The sequence below is a fragment of the Numida meleagris genome, chromosome 1 (genome assembly GCF_002078875.1).
Source record: "Numida meleagris isolate 19003 breed g44 Domestic line chromosome 1, NumMel1.0, whole genome shotgun sequence".
Classification (NCBI taxonomy): Eukaryota; Metazoa; Chordata; class Aves; order Galliformes; family Numididae; genus Numida; species Numida meleagris.
This window is the reverse complement of record NC_034409.1, coordinates 178,097,804-178,117,150: the sequence shown is the minus strand read 5'-3', so window position 1 is coordinate 178,117,150 and position 19,347 is coordinate 178,097,804. Positions and strand designations below refer to the sequence as shown.

The 19,347-nt window shown below is 43.7% G+C and overlaps 1 protein-coding gene across 4 annotated transcripts in view; it reads right to left on the bottom strand.

Moving 5' to 3' along the window:
- EXPH5 (exophilin 5) overlaps window positions 3,785-19,347 on the bottom strand; it is a 36,980-nt gene continuing 21,417 nt past the window's right edge. For 3 of the 4 annotated variants that reach the window (XM_021380270.1, XM_021380260.1, XM_021380253.1), the window contains exons 3-6: window positions 19,108-19,252; window positions 14,607-14,655; window positions 12,909-13,035; window positions 3,785-11,117 (exon numbers count right to left, since the gene is read on the bottom strand). In XM_021380270.1, the coding sequence (XP_021235945.1) occupies window positions 5,818-11,117; window positions 12,909-13,035; window positions 14,607-14,655; window positions 19,108-19,252 (5,621 nt within the window). In that variant the 3' untranslated portion in view covers window positions 3,785-5,817. Of the gene's footprint in view, window positions 11,118-12,908; window positions 13,036-14,606; window positions 14,656-17,250; window positions 19,079-19,107; window positions 19,253-19,347 lie in introns of those variants that run through there. The other variant, XM_021380280.1, reaches the window with a different exon arrangement.

Below are 19,347 nucleotides of genomic sequence, written 5' to 3'. Positions count from 1 at the left end.
CCGAGGGGGCCGGGGCCGGGCGAGGCCCGCGGCTGAGTGGCAGCGCGGCCCGCCCCGAGCCGGGGCTCTCTGAAGAAGTAGCTGTAGGCTGGCCCCCAGCAACACGTTACCGGCGTCTTACAAGTCAGCTGCAGAGCAGAGCCGGAGCGTGCACTGGCCTCCTGACCTCTGCGCGCTGCGGTTGGGTCCCGTCAGCGCTGGAAGGGGAAGTGGCATTGTTCTCTAGAAAATTAAAAGTTTTGCAAAACAAAGCAATTTTGTAAATTTTACATGGTGGAAACAGGAAACACCTCTGATGGTTTGTCTCCTAAAGTTATATCATTTTTACCAGAAGTGTCTTTGCTTCCCTGGAAGCATTCAAGGCTTGAATGGGGTTGGAACTAGATGATCTTAAAGGTCTCTTCCAACTCAAACCATTCTATGATTCTATGATTCTGTAAGGAGGTGAAGGTGCTGGTGGATGCAGGGCATATGAGACTGTAAGGAAGGTAAATGAAGCTTCCATGCCAGCCTGGATTTTTCAGATGCAAAACAATGACAGCACGAATGAATGCCGCTTGGTTTTGAATATCATGAACCTCAAGTCTCCATGCATACAGACAATGACAAACAGGTTCTTTGAAAGTGGAGTTACTGAGTCTGGTTTCCTCCTTGCTGTTGTCTTTGGTCTCCCAAGCTCCCTCACCCCAGGTAACCGCAGACCTCCAGCAACATACCATGTATGATGATCCCAGTGGGCAAGAGAAAACATGCATAGTGCTAATTTGGAGTTATTTGCTTATTGGCCAACCAGTCCCTCCCCAGTTGCTGCTTTCCTTTCCCTCTCCACCACATTTCTGGGCAGAGGTGGTGGCTGGGAGCAGTCAGTGTGCACTGATCAAGAGCCAATGATGCCTGCCCCACCCAAGCATCTCTGCAATGGAATGGCTGGGGCTGCCAGTGAGGGCAGAGCAGCACATGCAATTTACCTTGAATGTCATAGAATCATAGAATCATTAAGGTTGGAATGACCACTAAGATCATCTGTCCAACTGTCAGCCCATCCCCACCATGCCCTCTAATCCATTGCCCTCAGTGCCTCATCTCCATGTTTCTTGAACACCTCCAGGGATGGTGATTCTACCACCTCCCTGTGCAGCCTATACCAGTGCCTCACCACTCCTTCTGAGAAGAAATTTTTCCTCATATCCAACCTGAACCTTCCCTGGTGCAGCTTGAGATCCTCAGTTTAGCAATGATTTCACTGGCTAACACAATGGTCTTGTATCCAGTGTAGGCTGTTATGATCTGGATGGATGATTAAAAATTTGTCTGGATGCTTGTTTAGGCTACGAGGCTGTGGTTGATGGGTCGTCTGTACCCAAAGGCTGGTAACAAGCAGTCCCACAGGGACCTGGCTGGGGATGGGATGATGGCATGCTCTGTCAGTAAGTCTGCAGATGACACCAAACTTGGGGACCAACTCGCATGTTCAGGGACAGGGCTGCCATCCCAAAGGACCTAGGCAGGCTGGAGGTTCCAGCTGAGACATCCAACAGATTCATGCACATGGCTGTCAGGGAGTGGCAAGGGGAGGCTGCTCCCTGGGGGTGAAAACAATGCCATGGCCTCCCTCCCTGGTGCTCATCCCCAGGGTCAGGCCTGGCAACTGGGTCAGGCTCCTGGTGGGGACATCAATCTGTAGATCAAGATCAGGCCTGGTGAAGTGAACCAGAGTCAGACCCAGCCTTGGGACGGCTGCAGGGCCATGGGAAAAGGACTGGGCTAAAGCTGGGCCACATCAGCCCACTGATGGGGCCCAGCTTGGCCGGGCACATGGCCTGGCAGAGCAGGGCAGTGGGGAGTTGGAGATCAACATCCTATGGTGTCCCTGTGTCAGGGACTGACGGCCCTAGGTGGGCTCAAATGGGGTTCTGGTCTGTGGGCAGGGTGAGGAGAGGTGCAGAGAAAGGGTCAGGGCCTCCTGGTGCCTTGACTGTGATGGAGGCACACTTGTGCTGGTCCAGACTGGGAGTGACTGACTGGGAACAGCTCTGAGGGCAAGGCCCAGGGGCCCCAGTGGGCAGTGAGTGGGACATGGGCCAGCAGCCAGTCAGCTCAGCAATAATGGCAGTGTGATGAGAGGCTGAGGGAAGTGGTCATGCCCTCAACTCCACTTCCTGGGGTGCATCTGGATGCTGCATCTACTTCTGGGCTCCCCAGTGCAAGACAGGAATTAATTGGATCAAATTCAAGTGAGGCCACTGAGGTGGTGGGGCTGGAGCTCCTGCCCTTTGAGGAGAGGCTGGAGGAGGTGGGTAGCTCAGCCTGGATCAGGGACAGCCTTTCACTGGAAGAGGGGCACTTTCACAGGCTCTTCATGGTGGTGCAGGGCAGGAGGATGGGAGACAACAAGCATAAATCCCAGCTGGACGCTGCCCTGAGCAGCCTAGTCTGATCTCAGAGCTGAGCTGCTGTGAGCAGGAGATTGAGCCAGAGGGCTCCTGAGCTCCCTCCCAGCCTGAGCACTGCTGTGATGAACCAGGGGCTCTCTGCCCCTTCCTTCCAGTGACACGGATTTGTTGATAAGTTCACAGGTCTTCTGGCTATATTAGTGATATGATGGGTGTAGCAAGATAAAGACATAAACAGAACTGTAGCACAGAAACTGTGTTTCCTTACGAAACCAGGCTGAGGGATGGTGTCACTGAGCTCAGGTACCACACGGACTGGCTGTAGTAATTAAGGCTTAAACTCAGCAGTGAGTATCACACACCATCATGCTGCACGTGGCAGGGAGTCTCCAGCAAGGTCTAATTCTGGCTGAAGCATTTTTCACGTGGATCTCATTGCCTTGTAAAACTACTCATCAAACACCACTCTTGGCCCCACGTGGAGTATCATCTCCTCAATGTGAGCTACAGGCATATGGCTCTCTAAGGCGTTAACATGCCTCCTGTAAAAATACTACTGCTGTTGCAAAAAGGTACACCAGAGACTCATCAAATGGCAGGAGACTAAAGTCAACTGGTAATTGACAGGCTCGTGAGCTGCTGAGTGCTGCAACCCAGCAGCACGGCAGGCAATGATGTGCATCTCTCAGTGGCATCACATCCTGGTGCGTGTGACACAGGGCCCTCCGCCTTCCAGCCACCTTGCCTACAGTGGTGTGAGGGACAAAAGCTGGGCAGCTCCTTGTAAACCTCTGCAAATGGAACCAGCAGCACTCTGTCAACAATAATAAAATCACAGAATGGCTTAGGTTGGAAGGGATCTTTAAGATCATTGAGCTCTGACCCCCCACCATGGGCAGGGCTGCCACCAACCAGATCAGGATGCCCAGGGTCCTATCCAGCCTGACCTTGAGGGCTTCCAGGGATGGGGCATCCACAATCTCTCAGGGCAGCCTGTACCAGTGCCTCACTTCCCTCCAAGTAAAGAATATTTTTTCTAATATCTAACCTAAATTTCCCCTCTTTAAGCTTAAAGTCATCCCCCTTTGTCCTATCAGTATTAGATTGTGTAAAAAGTCTCTCCCCCTCCTGCTTATACGCTCCCTTCAAGTACTGAAAGGCTGCAATGAGGTCTCCCCGGAGCCTTCTCTTCTCTAGGCTGAACAAGCACAATTCCCTCAACCTTTCTTCATAGGAGAGGTGCTCCTCTAATCATCTTCGTGGCCCTTGTCTGGACCTCCTCCAACAGCTCCACACCCTTTCTGTGCTGGGGGCCCCAGGCCTGGACACAGAATGGTTAAGTAGTCCAAAGTGTCCTCAGTAAGTGAAAGAATAAACACAGTACCAATATATTCATTCATTTGAATAAAGTTTATTGCAAACAAGTTATTTTAGATATGAAAATCCTATAAATTATGAGCATGTATAGAATATATACTTTTGCCAAAGAAAAAGCTTGGAAGAGCAAAGGTATCAAAATCTGGTTCTGCTGAACTGAATGGAGCTAATGGCTACTCAAAGGATTTTTCTCCCTGTTTTCACATAACTGCTTTACAGAATACCATCATTCGGTGTCAATATTCAATTACAGCTCTTTGACAGGCCGCATTATTGTGCAACTGATTTATTACCAGAAGCTGCTTTTCTTTATTTACTTACATTAAATTAAGCTGCCTCATTTCCTGTATACAAACAGCAAAGCAAATGAAAAAACTTTTTTTTATGCCAACAAGGTGAGAACTTAATCCAACTTCTACTGAAGAAGTAGAAAATATTTACAAATAAAAATGTTCTAAGCCATCCACTTCCAGTCAAGTAAAACTGTACGACCATTTATTTCTCTTGTAAAAATATATATTATTATCCTTTAACTTATGTCGGCTGGTCTTCCCAGTTGTTAGATTAACATTTTGCAGAAACGTACCATCTGGCACTCAGCTGGATTTACTGTCTTACTCTACGGGATCTTGAACACATAGAACCATTTACAGAAAAACATAATCCCTCCTTAGAATAGGACATTTTACAAGATTACAGTTACACAGTAGTTACTGCCTTCCAATATTGTATATGTCAGCGTACGCTTACATTCTTCCAAGACAGATGTATCATAAATTCTGACTATAAATACACAGTTTATATTAGTCCTTTTATGTACAACAAAAGACAAATTATCCCAGTATAAAGCAATAATACTTAGATGTCAGTACAAATTTGAGTTAGAGACTCACTTCTTTAACGAAGTTTACATATAAAAAATAAGGATACCAGTTACCTTTTATATTTTCATCTTTTAGTTTCTTCTACAGCATTAAGTGAGACAAGCACTGCTTGTTTATAATATATTATCTGAAAACATCAGGAGATTGTCCTTCCAGTTACAAAAATATAATTAAGTCCTGCAGAAGTTTTATTGAATTAAAAAGTGTATCAAAAATATGGATCAGCATTTTAGACCACATGTGAAATTATTAAAGTAGTAACAAATGTAAAATTATTTAAAAATACTATTTTCTGGCTCAGCAAGCCCCTGTGATTTCACACAGAAACAGATCAAAGCTCAGCGAGAACGGAATGGCCAGGGGTGCACTGCAGCTCTGAGCTATAACACGACGTCTGTTAGTGCGGCTGACCAACAGCCACAGGGAACCATTCGCAGCCTTTTGGTTCAAAGGATAGAAAGTACCATGGTGGCAATGGGAATTTTGGGAAATTACCGGAAAGAGGTATTAATTTAGCAAAAGGTAAAGGGCATTTTATTTACTTGGTGGGAAAACAAGGCCAGTGAGTGCTGCGCAGCAGTAGCACCGGCTCACCGGGCACAGCCCGGCTCACGGCAGCCCCAGGGGCATCCGCTGCATTTGTCCTCTCAGTGCTAGGACAGCTTCACCATTCAAACCATTCAAACCAATCTTTTTACATTTTGCATGGTTTAAAGTGCCTGGTTATTAATCCAAATTAACGTGCTCCTGAGTCAAAGGCAGAAGCTGGCAATGCACCTGAACTGCAGCCAAAGCTGTGTCAGCTGTGCATCTCCCAGCATGCACATCTGAAAGGCATTTCCATGCTCATCTGTGTCAGCAGTTTCACTGTTTTCCAGTAGTGAAATTTGCTGTGAAGTTATTCACTTCTAGAGCATTTTGTGTGGGCGTTGGCAAGGTGGGATGGATCAGAACTATTATGTTTGGTCTGGTAAATGAGCCGGAAAAATGCTTATCAGCAATGTAACCTGTTGTTTTCCTATTAAGACTTGTGAGAAAATGTAGCTAGAGCATGAATTTATCTATTTCAGCGCTGCTCTACAGCAGCACTAGAACTGGCTCAAAGTATGTTACATGTTTTTGCCTGCCCAGGAACTATCTTGCCATCTACGTACCACAGGCAGTCATAGTTCTGATTCTTTATCTATCTCATCCAGGTAATATTCATCATCTGTGGTGGTATCAGAGTCCGAGTCTGAGTAAGCAGCTGGGTCATCCTGATAGATGTCAGGCAGCTCCCGGGGTGATGAGGCAGCCGAGGATACCTTGCTCCCAGCAGAACTCGAGCTGAAAAGCTCCGCTCTGTTTATGGAAGGAGTCTCTCCATCTCGGAGAGCACTTGGGTTGTTAAGAAGACAAGGTCTCCACAATCGCCCTTCTGTGAGTGACCTCTTGATATTTTCCAGGAAAGCCAATTGTTGTTCTTTGCCAAATATACCAAATTCAACAGAAGGATACATCAGATTCCTCATACTGTCACATCTTTCATCGTCCGATGCCCAGTTTTCGTTTTCATCACAGGACAACACCTCTGAGTAAGATTTGCTTCTCTTGCCATGTACACTGTCTTTTGGCAGAATGTTGCTTCCAGAAGCGAAGGTCTCGTGGGAATCTTGAGCACAAATGCTCTCAGAAAGGTGACGCTCATGCTGATTTTTCGCACGCATCTTGCACAACAGTTGGCTATGCAAGTTTGCATTTCTTAAGCTGTTGGATTCAGAGGCATTCCGATGCTCAGCAAGCACTGCCTGAGAAGTCAAGTTCTGCTTTGGACATATGTCTGCCTGCAAGCAATTATTTATAAATGTGTTTGAGTTTTTGTCAGTTAAAAGTGACAAGGGAGTAGTGCAAGCACTGCTGCTAGCTCTTCTTTTCTCATCGTCTGTTGGGTCCAGTGTAGCAGCACTGGGTGAGATGGGCTGGCTTGTATTTTCTAACCCGAGATCAGATGTTTGGGAATTCTTATTTCTTGTGGCTAATGCTTTATCTGGAGATAGGGTTGTAAGACTTGGCCTATTTTCCACTTTCACTGTTGGTTTTTTGGGACTGGTGGCCTCCCTCTGGGTATATGAGCTTGTAAGAGACCTCCAATTTAAGTTGTTAACAAGCAAAGAAGGATCATTCGCGTTTTCACTCTTATTAGTCTCAGCTGTTTTTTGTATTTGTGTGTTCTTGTCAGAGTCCAGACTGTGACTCTGATTTTCAGTTTCAGACTGCAGAAGTGACTGATGGCAATCTACTGAAATCAGTGAGTCAGGGGACATGCTCTCCTCTAAAGAAGTGGCATTTCCATCATTCTGTGAAAAAATATTACCTATGTGTGGTTTGGGAGGTAAATTTTTACTTGAAAATTTTCGACTTGTTTTGCAAACAGCTGCCAGTTTGTTTTTAATTGATGGTCTGTTTTTCCTTTTTTCCATATCTTTGGCTTTGTCTCTTGAGCAGTCGGAGAGAAGCTTGTTCTCATTTTCTATATTCTGTGTTAATTTTTGGTCTTGTTTAACTCTGAAGATTTTGTCTTTACTGTTAATGCCCAGGCTGCTTTCACTGTGCTTCTCTAATGCCTGCAAACCACTGTAGTCTATATTCATCTGAGTACTCTGCAAATTTTGCTCTTTTTTAATTTTAGAATTCTTTAACTCACCTGTATCTGCACTAACCACTTCATCTGGCTGAAGCAGTCCATCAACACTGGAAGCCGTGCTTATCTCAAGTACTTTCTTCTGAGATTCTGAAAGCATTTTGCTACAAGAGCTTAAATTTTTTGCATTATTTCTTGAACTGCCAGCTCTTAACGGCAGTCTGCTGCTTTTGTTATTATACAGAAGGGTGGTTTGGTGTGGGAAATTTACTCCTTGTTTCACTTTGGTACTACCCCTGCCTCTGTCCTCCCCGGGGGGCAGTGGCACATCAGCACACTCCGTGTGGATCCTTCCATGAGAACCCTTCTCTCTCATGTGGAGGAGAAAACTGTTCTGATTTTTATTCGTACTTACTGGAGCAGGCTGAGAGCAGTTTGCAGAGTTTCCCTTCTGTACACTATTCTTACTTTTTGAAGCAGAATAAAAGGGATTCTCTAAAGGTCTGCTTGGTTTGGGAGGGGTTGGTAAAGTGGATGTTAGTGGTGTGGCTGTTCGAGAAATTTCTTTCTTTTCTTTTAGATGTATTTCTGTATTTTGGTTGTTTGAAGCATCAGAAAGGCCTTTACCCGAGTTAGCCACTATTGCAATGGATTGTGGACCACCTAAAGAAATGGCTTTTGTTGCCACATCAGAAAGCACACTGTCTGTTGATGAAAGATCTGTTGAACTGTCGTTCCTATTATTTACCAAGCTCACTGACTTGGAAGTACATACCTTCTCAGAGCCAGGAGATAAGTGGGAATTCTCTTCTTCACTGTGAACTAATTTCTGCGATTCTAACTTCTGAGGTGTGACCAGAGCTGAAGGTGCTTGGTCAGAAGAACAGGAAGGCATCTCTTTTTCCGAAGTACTGGGGAAAAAAACATTTGCTAAACTCACGTGACCTTCATTCTTCTTTTTTTGTATTCTTGGTGACTGAGAATTTTCGCTGGGAAGAGATAAATCTGCATCCTCTGTATTATCCCTAAAGAGGTTACAAAACGTTTTGGAATGCCTCCGTGGCAACGTGTAATAAATTGAAACTAGCTCATGGTACTTGACATGATCTTCATCAACACACACTGTAAATGTGCTTGTAGTTTTATATTTCTGCAAACCGCTTCCCCTTTCCTTACAATCTGAAAACACAAAGGATTCTCTTTTGCTTAGATGTTTACATCTGTCTGTCAGCTCAACTGATGTGTTGCCTCTTGCCGAATCATTAGCGCTTCCAGTTAAAGGACCGGGGTAATCTTTCTCTCTGTTGCTTGCAGCAACATCTAATGGTGCTGACCTTAAAAAGGAATGTTTTGAGTCTAAACAAGACACATCTCTTTGACTAGAACAAAAGGAATAAGCTCCACTTGGAGTTTCAGACCTTAAACAATCATACATGCTTCTTCTATTTTCTCTAGGGAAAGAGATGGGTGTATCTGACATAATACTACCAGCAATGCTAGCTGATTTTCTCGGTAAAGTGTAATAAATAACAAGTGGATCAGAGGATCTGAGGCTGCTTCTCCTTGGGGAATCAGTGATGCTGCAGCTACTGGTATGTCTCAGCAAGCTGTCTTGCTTGTGAAGCCTTTCAGTACAAGGTGAATGATACCCTATTTTTCCACTTTCTTTTTCAAGGCAAAAATAATTTAAACTATGTTCAGGGGTCTTGGGATCTCCATCAAAACTGTGTGTGTAAGTACTCCCAGAATTTCCCTGCTGTGGAGAACTCGTATTGAATTGTCCGCTACAGTCCTTAGCAACTAAAGTGCTTGTATTTTGTGGTGTTTTCTGTGAAGTCTTTTTGGTAACACCCATTCCGCTCACTTGAGCTGTTTTTTCAACTCCGTGATCAAGTGCTGGTGGTGAACTTTGTGAGGAATTAGATGAACAGTCAGGAGGCCAGGAGGACAGGCCTTGACAGTTTGCTGGTTTTTCAGTGGATGGAGCAGCAGCAGCATTCAGCTGTGCAGACTGTCCCTCTGGGGCAGCTTGCTTAACTGCTTCTGCAGTCTGATGATCCTGTTTGACACTTTCTCTTCTCGCATAGTGCAGATTATGTTCCCATTCTTTCTGGCTTGGAAGAAAAGATTCCTTTTTGCTCTCATTCACTGGCAAAGTACTGGGAGACTGACTGAATACACTGTTGGGTGTGCAATTATTGTCCTTCATTTGTACATTTCTTTTATTGCTGTTCAATGCATCCATTCTTGCAGTATTTGCTCTGGCACTGACTTGGGTTTGTCTCTTTGATCTCAGTGAGTTAAAGAGAGATGTATCGTTCTGCAATATGGCAAAAGCAGAGCTGCTTGAGGGAAAACTCTGGGTATTGATGTAGTTTGTATCTCCTTGTTGAGAAAGAGACTGTAAGGGCGTGTCTTTAGTATCCGCTTCATCTGGCAGTTTCCCACATTCAGCCTTTTCTAGCTGTGTAATGCCCACCTTAGTACTTCTCTGGGTAATGACTGAATTCCTGTTCAGTCCTGTAGGTGTTGTTTGGTCCTTCAAATTAGGTGAGACAGATTCATCGCTTCTGACAACAGAAGAAGAAACTAAAGAGTTATAGCTTAGCCAAGGCTGACAGCCTTCACTGAATTCTGAAAAAGCTCTACCTGTACTTCTTGTTATTGTTTTAATATTCATATTTTCTGAAGAATACACGTGAAAGTCATTTTGCAAGTGCTGGGAAGCAAACTTGGCATTTCTTGTATATGCCAGCTGCTGGTCATTTAAATTAGCCATCATCACTTCAAAGCTGGTATCAGGAGAAATAAACACATTATCATTGTAGTATTGAGGAATATCAGTCCACGAAAGATAGCTCTCTTTCTTTCCATACGGAGAATTTTTGTGGTTTGCATACAACTTGCCATGAGAAGAAATATCTCTACAGTATGATCTAGAAAGATTACTTTCTGATTGGTAAAATGGATAATTTTCCCAGTTATCAAAGGACAATGGAGAAGTGGCTTTGTCAGGGCAACTAGTTCTACTGAAGCAATTACTGCTTGAAATAGATCTCCTGTAGTGGTGTTTTGAGTGGTAACATGCATATTTCTCATTTTCTTGCAAAGAGCTAGGATATCTGCCATGGTCTGTAGCATGAAACTCCATCAGGGACTGGGTTCTAAACATCTTTTCTTGAGTCGATCTTTGCCCAGGAGAGTCTGGTGTATTGTTCCATACAATAGAAGACAAAGGAATTCTTTTTGGGTTTTGTCGACCAAACCTCGGTACAAAGCCATTGTTCTCCCTTGCCAATGGACACTGTAAACTAGATGCTGATAGTTGGTCAGAAGATACCGATGACGGGCATTGCCGGAGGGAACATACCGAGTAACTTCTGCCAGCTGTACCCCTGTCCATGTAACTCTTGTGCCTAAATCCACTGTTCTGTGTTATGGAAGGAGGGTACAAACTACCTTCTGAAGACCGCCCAAAAGAAACGGAAGGCAGCCTGCTGCTTCGCAGATGAGAATTTCTATCGGCTGGATCACTGTATTTAAAATCGTCTTGAAAGGCTGTCCGTTGCCAGTTTATATATGCACTGTGCAACTTCCTTGGTCTGATGATGATCTTGTGTTCATCTTTGGCTCTTATCGTTCTCAGTCCATCTGGGAAAAACGTGCTGGGTATGTCACTCCAGTCATTTCTGAGTTGCCCTCGATTAGCAGTGTGTCTCCTTGAAGTAGAGAAGGCGTCTTGATTGTTGTACTGCACATTTGATACACTGCTAGTAGAAACTGTCCTGTCCAATGGATCTTGGGATTGCTCCTGGGCCAGCTGGTCATCTAGATCACTTAGAACTGCACAAGAAAAACAAATACTTGATTTTGCTTTCTGTAATAATATTCTGACTATGTTTAAAAAGTACTACATTAAAACCGGTTTTGAAAGGAGTCAGCTTCTCAGTACTGAAAGCTGTTTCCAAACTGTGCGTTATTCCACAGGACCTTTCAGTGGCCACTCATTATGAATACAAGAACAAAAAAAAAAAGCACTGCTTCTGGACTAATCTCAAAACTGCTTTTGATGTAAATGTTAGGCTTTATGTTATTTAGAAGAAAACCAAAACAGTGTGAAGTTCTTTCTCACTACCTAAATGCCTGTGTATGGGCAAACTTCCCAAATCTAGTCTGTAAGCAAATATCCCTGAAAAGATTTCACAATGCTTGTAAGTAAACACGGAACCCTCTGTGTGACCACAACATACAGCCATGGTCTTAGTGGAAGGGAACGCAAATTTCTGCAAGCCATGCGACAAGCATATTCAGTAGTTTCACAAGACCGATTTGTTTCATTTGGAAAAGAAGTTCTTCAATAAACTGTTGCTTGCTACTTACTCTAGAATGAACAATGAAGATGGCATTTTCCAGATAAAATAAGGTAAGGAAATAGTTAGGAACCTGTGAAACATTCTAGCATCAAAGCTGTAATTATAGAGAGTCTCGTGAACAGGAATTAAACACTATGCAGTTCAGTTAATCAAGACCTTCAGTCATGAGACTAATTAACAGCAACATATTTGAAGTGTTTTTTTTTTTAAATAATTATGCTGATTGTATTCTTCCTATATTTTAAAATACAGAAGACATGAGACAGAACAACAAATGGATTTGGCTGTTTTGTTACAGCATTTTTTAACCCAGTCAAATAAAAAGACTGACTGATCAGTCAATACAAATCTCTGCTAATCATACTGAATCATTAAGAAAGCATTGTTAGGGATGTACAGGTGGAATAAAAAGGAACAATTTTTTCTGTTTTTCTAAGTTTCTCTTCAGCACAGAAGAGAGGAATCCCGAAAGAGCCAGTTTAGTACAAGAAAATAGAGGAGTTATTTCCCAGTCTTCCGTTCTGAGCTAAGCTATGTAGAGTTCTTCTGTCAGCAGGCAAGTGCGCACAGCTCTGACCGATGTGCAGGAGCAGTGATGGGTATGTGAGTTTCAGGAGAACCACTGTGCACCACACAGTGCTCTCCTCTTCCAGTACTGCCAGCTCACCCACTACTTCCTGATCACGCTTTAAATCTCAGCTGTGAGCTCTTGTTGGAATTCTGGATGGCAGTACTCCTCTAAACTGGCTCTGATCTTGCCTCGCTTCTCAGCAGAAAGAAAAAAAAGAACTGGCAAGAAATGATTCTGTGACAGTTCCCAGAAAGGTAACTGAAGGCCTTAGTGCCTCTTGCTTCTGTGGCTTGGCGCTTTACAATGCATAAAAGCAGGCACAGTGGTTCATTATCAAAATCACATAAGCAGGAAACTGGCATGAAACTCCTCTCCCATAACTATAGGTCTACCTCTAAAGAAAGCAATAGAGACTTCTGTCAGACTAAACAGAGAGAAATGTACACAATCAGATGTGTTTCTTCTGAACTGAATCCTTATGGTATGACATACAGGATGTCTAACAGGGAAAGATGACCCATCTTAAAGTCTATGTCAGAGCAGACGAAGTCAGCAAAAAGTAGCCACTACACCAGAAAGTAATGAGTCATATCTTTGCAGCCTATGCTTTCGCAGAAAATCTCAGAAACTAGTCACCACAGTCACCTCTGGCAACAATAATATTAGAACAAAGTTAGCACATACACTTACCACTGAAAAACTCCTTCTCTAGCTGTTCGTTCCACTCCTGGGTACTCTCTTCCACCACTTCATTTTGTTTTCCATCAAAAGAATGACCACTTGTATCAGCTGACACTGGGGCATTGCTTGTTTCAGCCTGTTAAAAAATGTAAGGCAATGTGATTTTAGTTCTAAGTGTGGGTTCTAATCCCAAGCATCATGTCACATCACAAAGCATGTCACAAACCACAGACATCAGTAAATTCTTAGTGGGTCCAAAATTCTTTTTAAGATTAAGTGCTATGTTATTAAAATATACAACTAAGCTTTTGTAAAATTGCATCCATTTTGGAGGCTCTTACTCATGTAGAAGATTTTCTCATCTGGTCCTGGTATTGTTGTATGTTTTGGATACATTAGTTACGAATAATTAGGGGTGTCATTTACTTATTTTTTTCCACATGCATCTTTTCTGCATCTTATCTCTTCACTTAAGACTTCCTAAGTGCTTTTTTCTTGATCAACACATTTTAAAATCTGCAAGTTGATCTCCCTAAAGAAATTTAATTATCAATTACCACAGTCAATTTTCAGATTGCAGATTTTCTCTTTCCACACTGATCTACCACACTGCTACTACACCAAAGCCATTTTGAGAGGCTGTGATAAATGACCTTAGAAGCAGGACAAATGTTCCCCTCTTCCCCATTGTTCTGAGTGCAGCTTCTGTGCCAAGCTGGAGAGGTTCGTGTCCCATCCGCAGTTCTTTCAGCTCCCGTTCTCAGGTGAGAAAAGTGCAGACAGCTGCTGAACTGCTGCTTTATTTTAGCTGAGCTCCTTCCCCATTTTTTTAATTAAACCCCTTACTACTTTTTAGTTCTCAATATTTATAATATTTTAGCCGTAATACACTATTTATACAATAGTCAGGATTCCATGAATCTTTATGAGATCTGTCTCCGTCACATATTACTAAAGATCATCCCTTTGTTTTTGAAGTCTGAGAGAAGGGTGGTGGCTAATTTACCTCCTCTATACCTTTGATTACATACTGTACACATTCTTAGTCTCCTCTGTGGTTATACCATACAATTGAAGAGGAGGAAAGACATGTTAGTAATACAGGGCAATAAAGTAATTAAAATAACAAATATCATCCTTGGAGGAAATCTGTTTATTTCAACAGAGAACACATAAATTACATCTCATATAAATTTGTTTTTTTCATGTTTGAATTGAGGTTGCTTATAGTGTGGAACATTCAGTCAAAAGATAATTTCCTACTGTCAAAATTCATATTTACATGTGAATTCTGTGCATGGAAATGGTGCAGGAGCAGGCTCTAGCTCACTTCCTGCCCATACCAGCTACTGTTTTTCACTATTGCACAAATGAAGAAAAACTAAGTAAATAAACTATTTATTCCAAGCGAGTTTTGATCTGCTTGTACTTCAATTACAACTGCCAAAACATGTGAAGATTTTGGTCTATGAACTTATTCTTGCAGTTGTTTCATCATTAGGAGAGAGCTGGAGCCTGTGGTTTATTGGGTGAGTTCACTGCATTGCCACCAACAGATTCACAACACGTTTTACTCAGTGTTTAAAACAAGAACTGGAAGAACACTGCTCAAACAGGTATTACCCCAACAGCCTAAACGAAGGGCGTTAGTATTTGAAAAGCCTGGGATTTAAACACTGCTGGGAATAGAGTCAGTCTGCTACTTACCGTTGCCATTTCTTCCACCTTTGGAGCTGCACTCGCAGAGCTGTCATATCTGTTGGCAGAAGGATTTAAACGTTGGCTTGGGAAAAGAATGTGGTATCATTTTACCCCATAGCAAATAAGCAGCAGTTTCCCTTTAACAACCACCACGAAGCACTGGTAAAAAAGACTGCTTCATGAAGAACCCACCCCCTGCCAAAAAATCCTGCTGACAAAAAAAAGGCTGAGGAAATTTACCATTTGGTTTGGCCTTGTCAGTTTGCAAATGTTCTGGCTGCGGGGCCAAGAATGAACTCAAACTGCTGATAGCTCAGTGCTTCCAACAGCCACAGAGTCATGGTCCAAATCCAGCATTACAACGCGCTATCGCTACTTCCATTCCCAAACAACAGTAAGGCAGTAGGCACCCATGAGCAGCGGGAGTTGACTAAATATAAATTGGTAAGTGGTTTGCATCTGAACTTCTATTGCTTTTTCCCTTCCATATTTCCCCATGCAAAGAATCACAGTATTGTAGGGGTTGGAAGAGTCCTCCGGGAATCACCAGGTCCAACCCGCCGCTAAAGCATCTCTGCCCCGCCAAGGAGGGCACACTGCAGCACATCGGGTTTGGTGCAAACTTGGAACTTGCTCATCCAGAACAGCCCTCATATATCCATTTTAAACACGTTCCCTGAGGATGGTGAGGGAACTGACTGCTCTGTGCGCAGTGCGGCTGTCAGAGCGTGCTGAGCAGCACTCACCGCACACCGCGGGCATGCGGCTCTGCCCGGTGGCTGCAGGGACACCAGCACAGAAAGAGCCAAAGAAACTACAACATTCGACTTCACTGAGGCCATTCCAGTCTTCAAATCCTTGCTTTATGAACAAGCACACCTTTCAAAAGCCCTGAGGGAAACAGGGCTCAGCTTCTGCTCACTGCCCGGCCCTCCTGGTCACGGAAAACTTTTTTCCCAGGAAGTTCTCAAGAGAAGGTGAAGGAGGGGAAGAAGATTCTGCTCATTCCTGTTTGTCTCCAAGTCTTTTTGAACGGCCTTGTTCTTAGGCTTTTAAAGCCTCCTCATGCTCGGGCAGACTGTTTTATTGTGCCTCGGCAGCAAGTAGGAACCGGCTTGTTGGCAGGCTCGCTGTGGCCAAGCCTTCCTCCCCAAGTGCTTTGTCATTTGTTTGCAATGTGCTTGCGGGCAGGGAAGAACAGTTGAAAGGTGTAATTTGTTTTTGCTTCTGTAATTGTGAACTTTAAAACCAAGATTCCTCTCTGCCGTGGGGTCCAACTGAAACCAATGGAAACAAGCCCGGTGATCTCACAGGGTTTTGAACCAGGCAATCCCAATCCGAGAGTCCTTTTTTTTGGGACACTGAATGTGAGCAGCCATTCGTTCAGTGGGGGATGGCTTCCTGTGAATTTACAGAATCAGGACTCAGAGGTGTACGTAACTCTTCCTTTAAAGCAAAACGATGTCAAATATGTTTTAATGCCTCTACTACAAATTGCAAACTAAACATATTCCAGAATTTTTACAATGATTTCCTGCAAACCAAGCTCAATGAAACCTGTGTCTTAGTGAATTACCTTCACTTTAATTCTATGCATAACAAAAATGTAAAAGCTTGGCCAGGAGCTCCCTCCTTCAGCTTTGCTGTGCAGAGCTGCTCCGTGCTCAATCCCCGCTTGTGCGCTGGGCACAGAACTGACTGCTCTGTGCAAGGAAGCTCACATGAAGCAGGCACTTCAGTGAGAAACCTCTGCTGCAAGTCTAGGCAAAAATCTAATTTTCATGTGCACCTCTGGCATTATTCTAAACCCCTCTACGTCTTTGTTGTCACTGTTCCTTGAGAAATAACTGGTCAGTGCATCCTGCTTTGTGCTCCTCCCTGCCAAGCGACACAGACAAGGTGACTTTAATCTTCCCCATGCCAATCCCTCCACCTCCTAAACTGCCTCTTCTTTTTTTCCTTAGCTTTCAGCATTTCAAAAATTACAGTTCTGTTTCCTTCCAGAGAAACACTGTTTAATTTTAGGAAAAGTTAATTCCATTTCTCTTCTTGTTAAGGCTATTATGCAATGTTTACATTATTTCTCTCTCTCTCTCTCTCTCTCACACACACACACACACTTGTAAACATTATTCACAATCAGAAAAGGAGTTAAATTACTGCTCACACTCAAAAATATTTGCTATCAAAAAAACCAACTTCTTACTTTGGAAAAGTGAAGTTATTTGTTAAACATTTTCACTTATATATATGTGCATATACATAAATATACACGTTATAATAACAGAACGTAAGATTAAATGTAGGACTCTGAACTACCACTACTGATAACAGTAAAATAAATCCATGAATTGAAATCTGCTGCAAATTGCTGTGTTCACTGTTGCACCTGTCTTCCCCAGGCCATGTCCAAGTTAACCATGTCAGACCGTAATCCATTTCTTCTGTACTCTTCTTATCAGTGTTACCTGAGAAGCCAGCCAAGCAACATACACGTAACTCCAATTTGTTAAAAACACAATTAAATAGCAGTTCTTTTCCAGCATGAATAACACGTAATAGAAGAGAGTACGAATGAATTCAAGAACATTGAGCACCCTCGAACCAAATATGATAGAACATTTTGCACCTTCAAACTACAGTTACAAACCTTTTATTAGCATCTTCTGTATCTCCACATAAGCACAGTCTTTTCCGCAGCATCCATAACCATTCTCAGACCAAAACACCACCACGGCTGATGAAACTGTCTCTCCAGCACAAAAAGGACCCTCTGAACAGCCACCAATGCTTAGAGCTAGCTCAAGCTTCTGCCAGAAGGCAAACTTATCCACAGGACTGACAATGCTGCCTACTACTGTATTTCTCTGACTCCCCAGAATAACTCTACCTGGCGAGAGGCAGCGCTCTGCCTATGCATCAAGCAAACCACATGCCACGGCACCACCTAGAAGAGGGTGGGGGAAGTTTTCGACAGAGAGGCGTGACTTGAAAATGTGGCAATCAGCTCAGCTACACGTCAGGACTGACTTGTTTATTTTTCAAGCTGTGCACTGCAAGAAACCAAAGGCATCCGAATCTAAGATAGGATAGATTTTCTGTAGAATAACGAGATAAGTATATATTAGAGGAGATGATGCAACAAGCGGGCATGACTTAATATTTTTAAGACACCATTCCAGTGCTTAGCTCCAGCCTAACCCTTTTGCATCAGCACGCTGGCACAAAGCGCTCCAGCTCCCCGAGCCAGGAGCCTGCTGGCGCGGCAGGAGGGACTGCGGGCACCTGCAGCCTCGCGCCACGTCCCAGCACACGGGGCGTTCCCTGCCATAGGAAGGAGGAGGGAGCAGGTGACACGTACAGGCGTCTGCTATAAGACTCTACAAATGTCTTGTTTTTTTCTCTTATGTTGCGTTGCTATGTAGGAGAACGGTTACCAGTAAACATTCACAAAGCTAACCTTGTTGCCTTTACTCAACCTCTCTTGCTTTGATCCAAACACCCCACAATGGCACGCTGCTGTGCTACAAAACCTGTGCATCCCACTGATGACCATTTCCTGATGCTCTCCTTCCTTGTTTACCAGAGCAGTTCCTTGTCCCAGTGCCTTGCCACCCAGGGACCAGCCCAACATCCTCAAACAGTGACAATCAGCTCTTGGTGTCAAAGATCTCGCAGCTTCATATTTGGACATGAAAGCACTGCAAGGAGCACGTTCACCTATCTTTGCCAGTCCTGAGCATTAACTAAGATGTACACAAAAAGAGTAATATTTCACTTGGGTCTTGATGGCACCAGGAGAAAGGGACCACATGGGACAAAATTAGGAGAAAACAGTCTAACAAGCCTGAGTGTAGCCCCGATATCCTCTGAGCTCTGTCTTTAACCCTGTGGATGTGAGAGGGAAGGATGCTCCTCCAACCCCGCAGCACCAGCACTGCCGATGTGCCAGTCCTTGGTTCAGCTCCAGCTGAAACCAAAGCCCTGACAAAGCACCAGAGACAAAAGAACCAGGAGTCGCCCTATTTGTCTGGCTGGAGCTTCAGGCCCAGCTCTAAGCTGCCTCTGGGCTAGAAACAGTGGGAACTGCTGCGGCAGGCCTGCCTGGGGCCCATACTCCCTGCACAGCCTGGGAAAGCGATGCTTCCCTGTGATGCCACTGCCAGAGGGCACCAGGTCCCTGTGCACTGTACACCTTGTCCAGCAGAGGAATCAAACAGAACCCAGCCACTAAGTCCAGGGGCTGCGATACACCCAGAACCTCTGTGCAAAACCTGAACAAAACAGATTCAGACAAGAGGCCTTAGCTATTACTTGCCACTTAATCCTTATTGTTCCAACACATAACAGATAATCTCTCATTACATGACCATCTAAAATGTCAGCCTTCCTGCAAGAGATAGGAAAATTACTTTTAACCAAGTTTGTTGAGCAAAACACAGAACAATTCACAGACTTTTAAGACTTTTAGAAGTCAGAAGTAAGGTATGTTCTTATGGAGGCTCACCGTGGCTCCTTCTGAGTCTGGTTTTTTCTTGATTTTCTGAAGGAGAAAAGCCAAGCAAAAGGTGATCTGAACCCCAGGAAGGAAGCAGACGTGTTCTTCTGGGCTTGAGGATTTGTGCAGGATGACATTTTGAATTCTTTATGATCTAAAAAATATTATAAAAAATAGATTGGTTTCAAAGTCTTCTTAAAAACAGAAAAATCCAATTTTACTGACATTTTTGGGCAGCGTATGGGACAT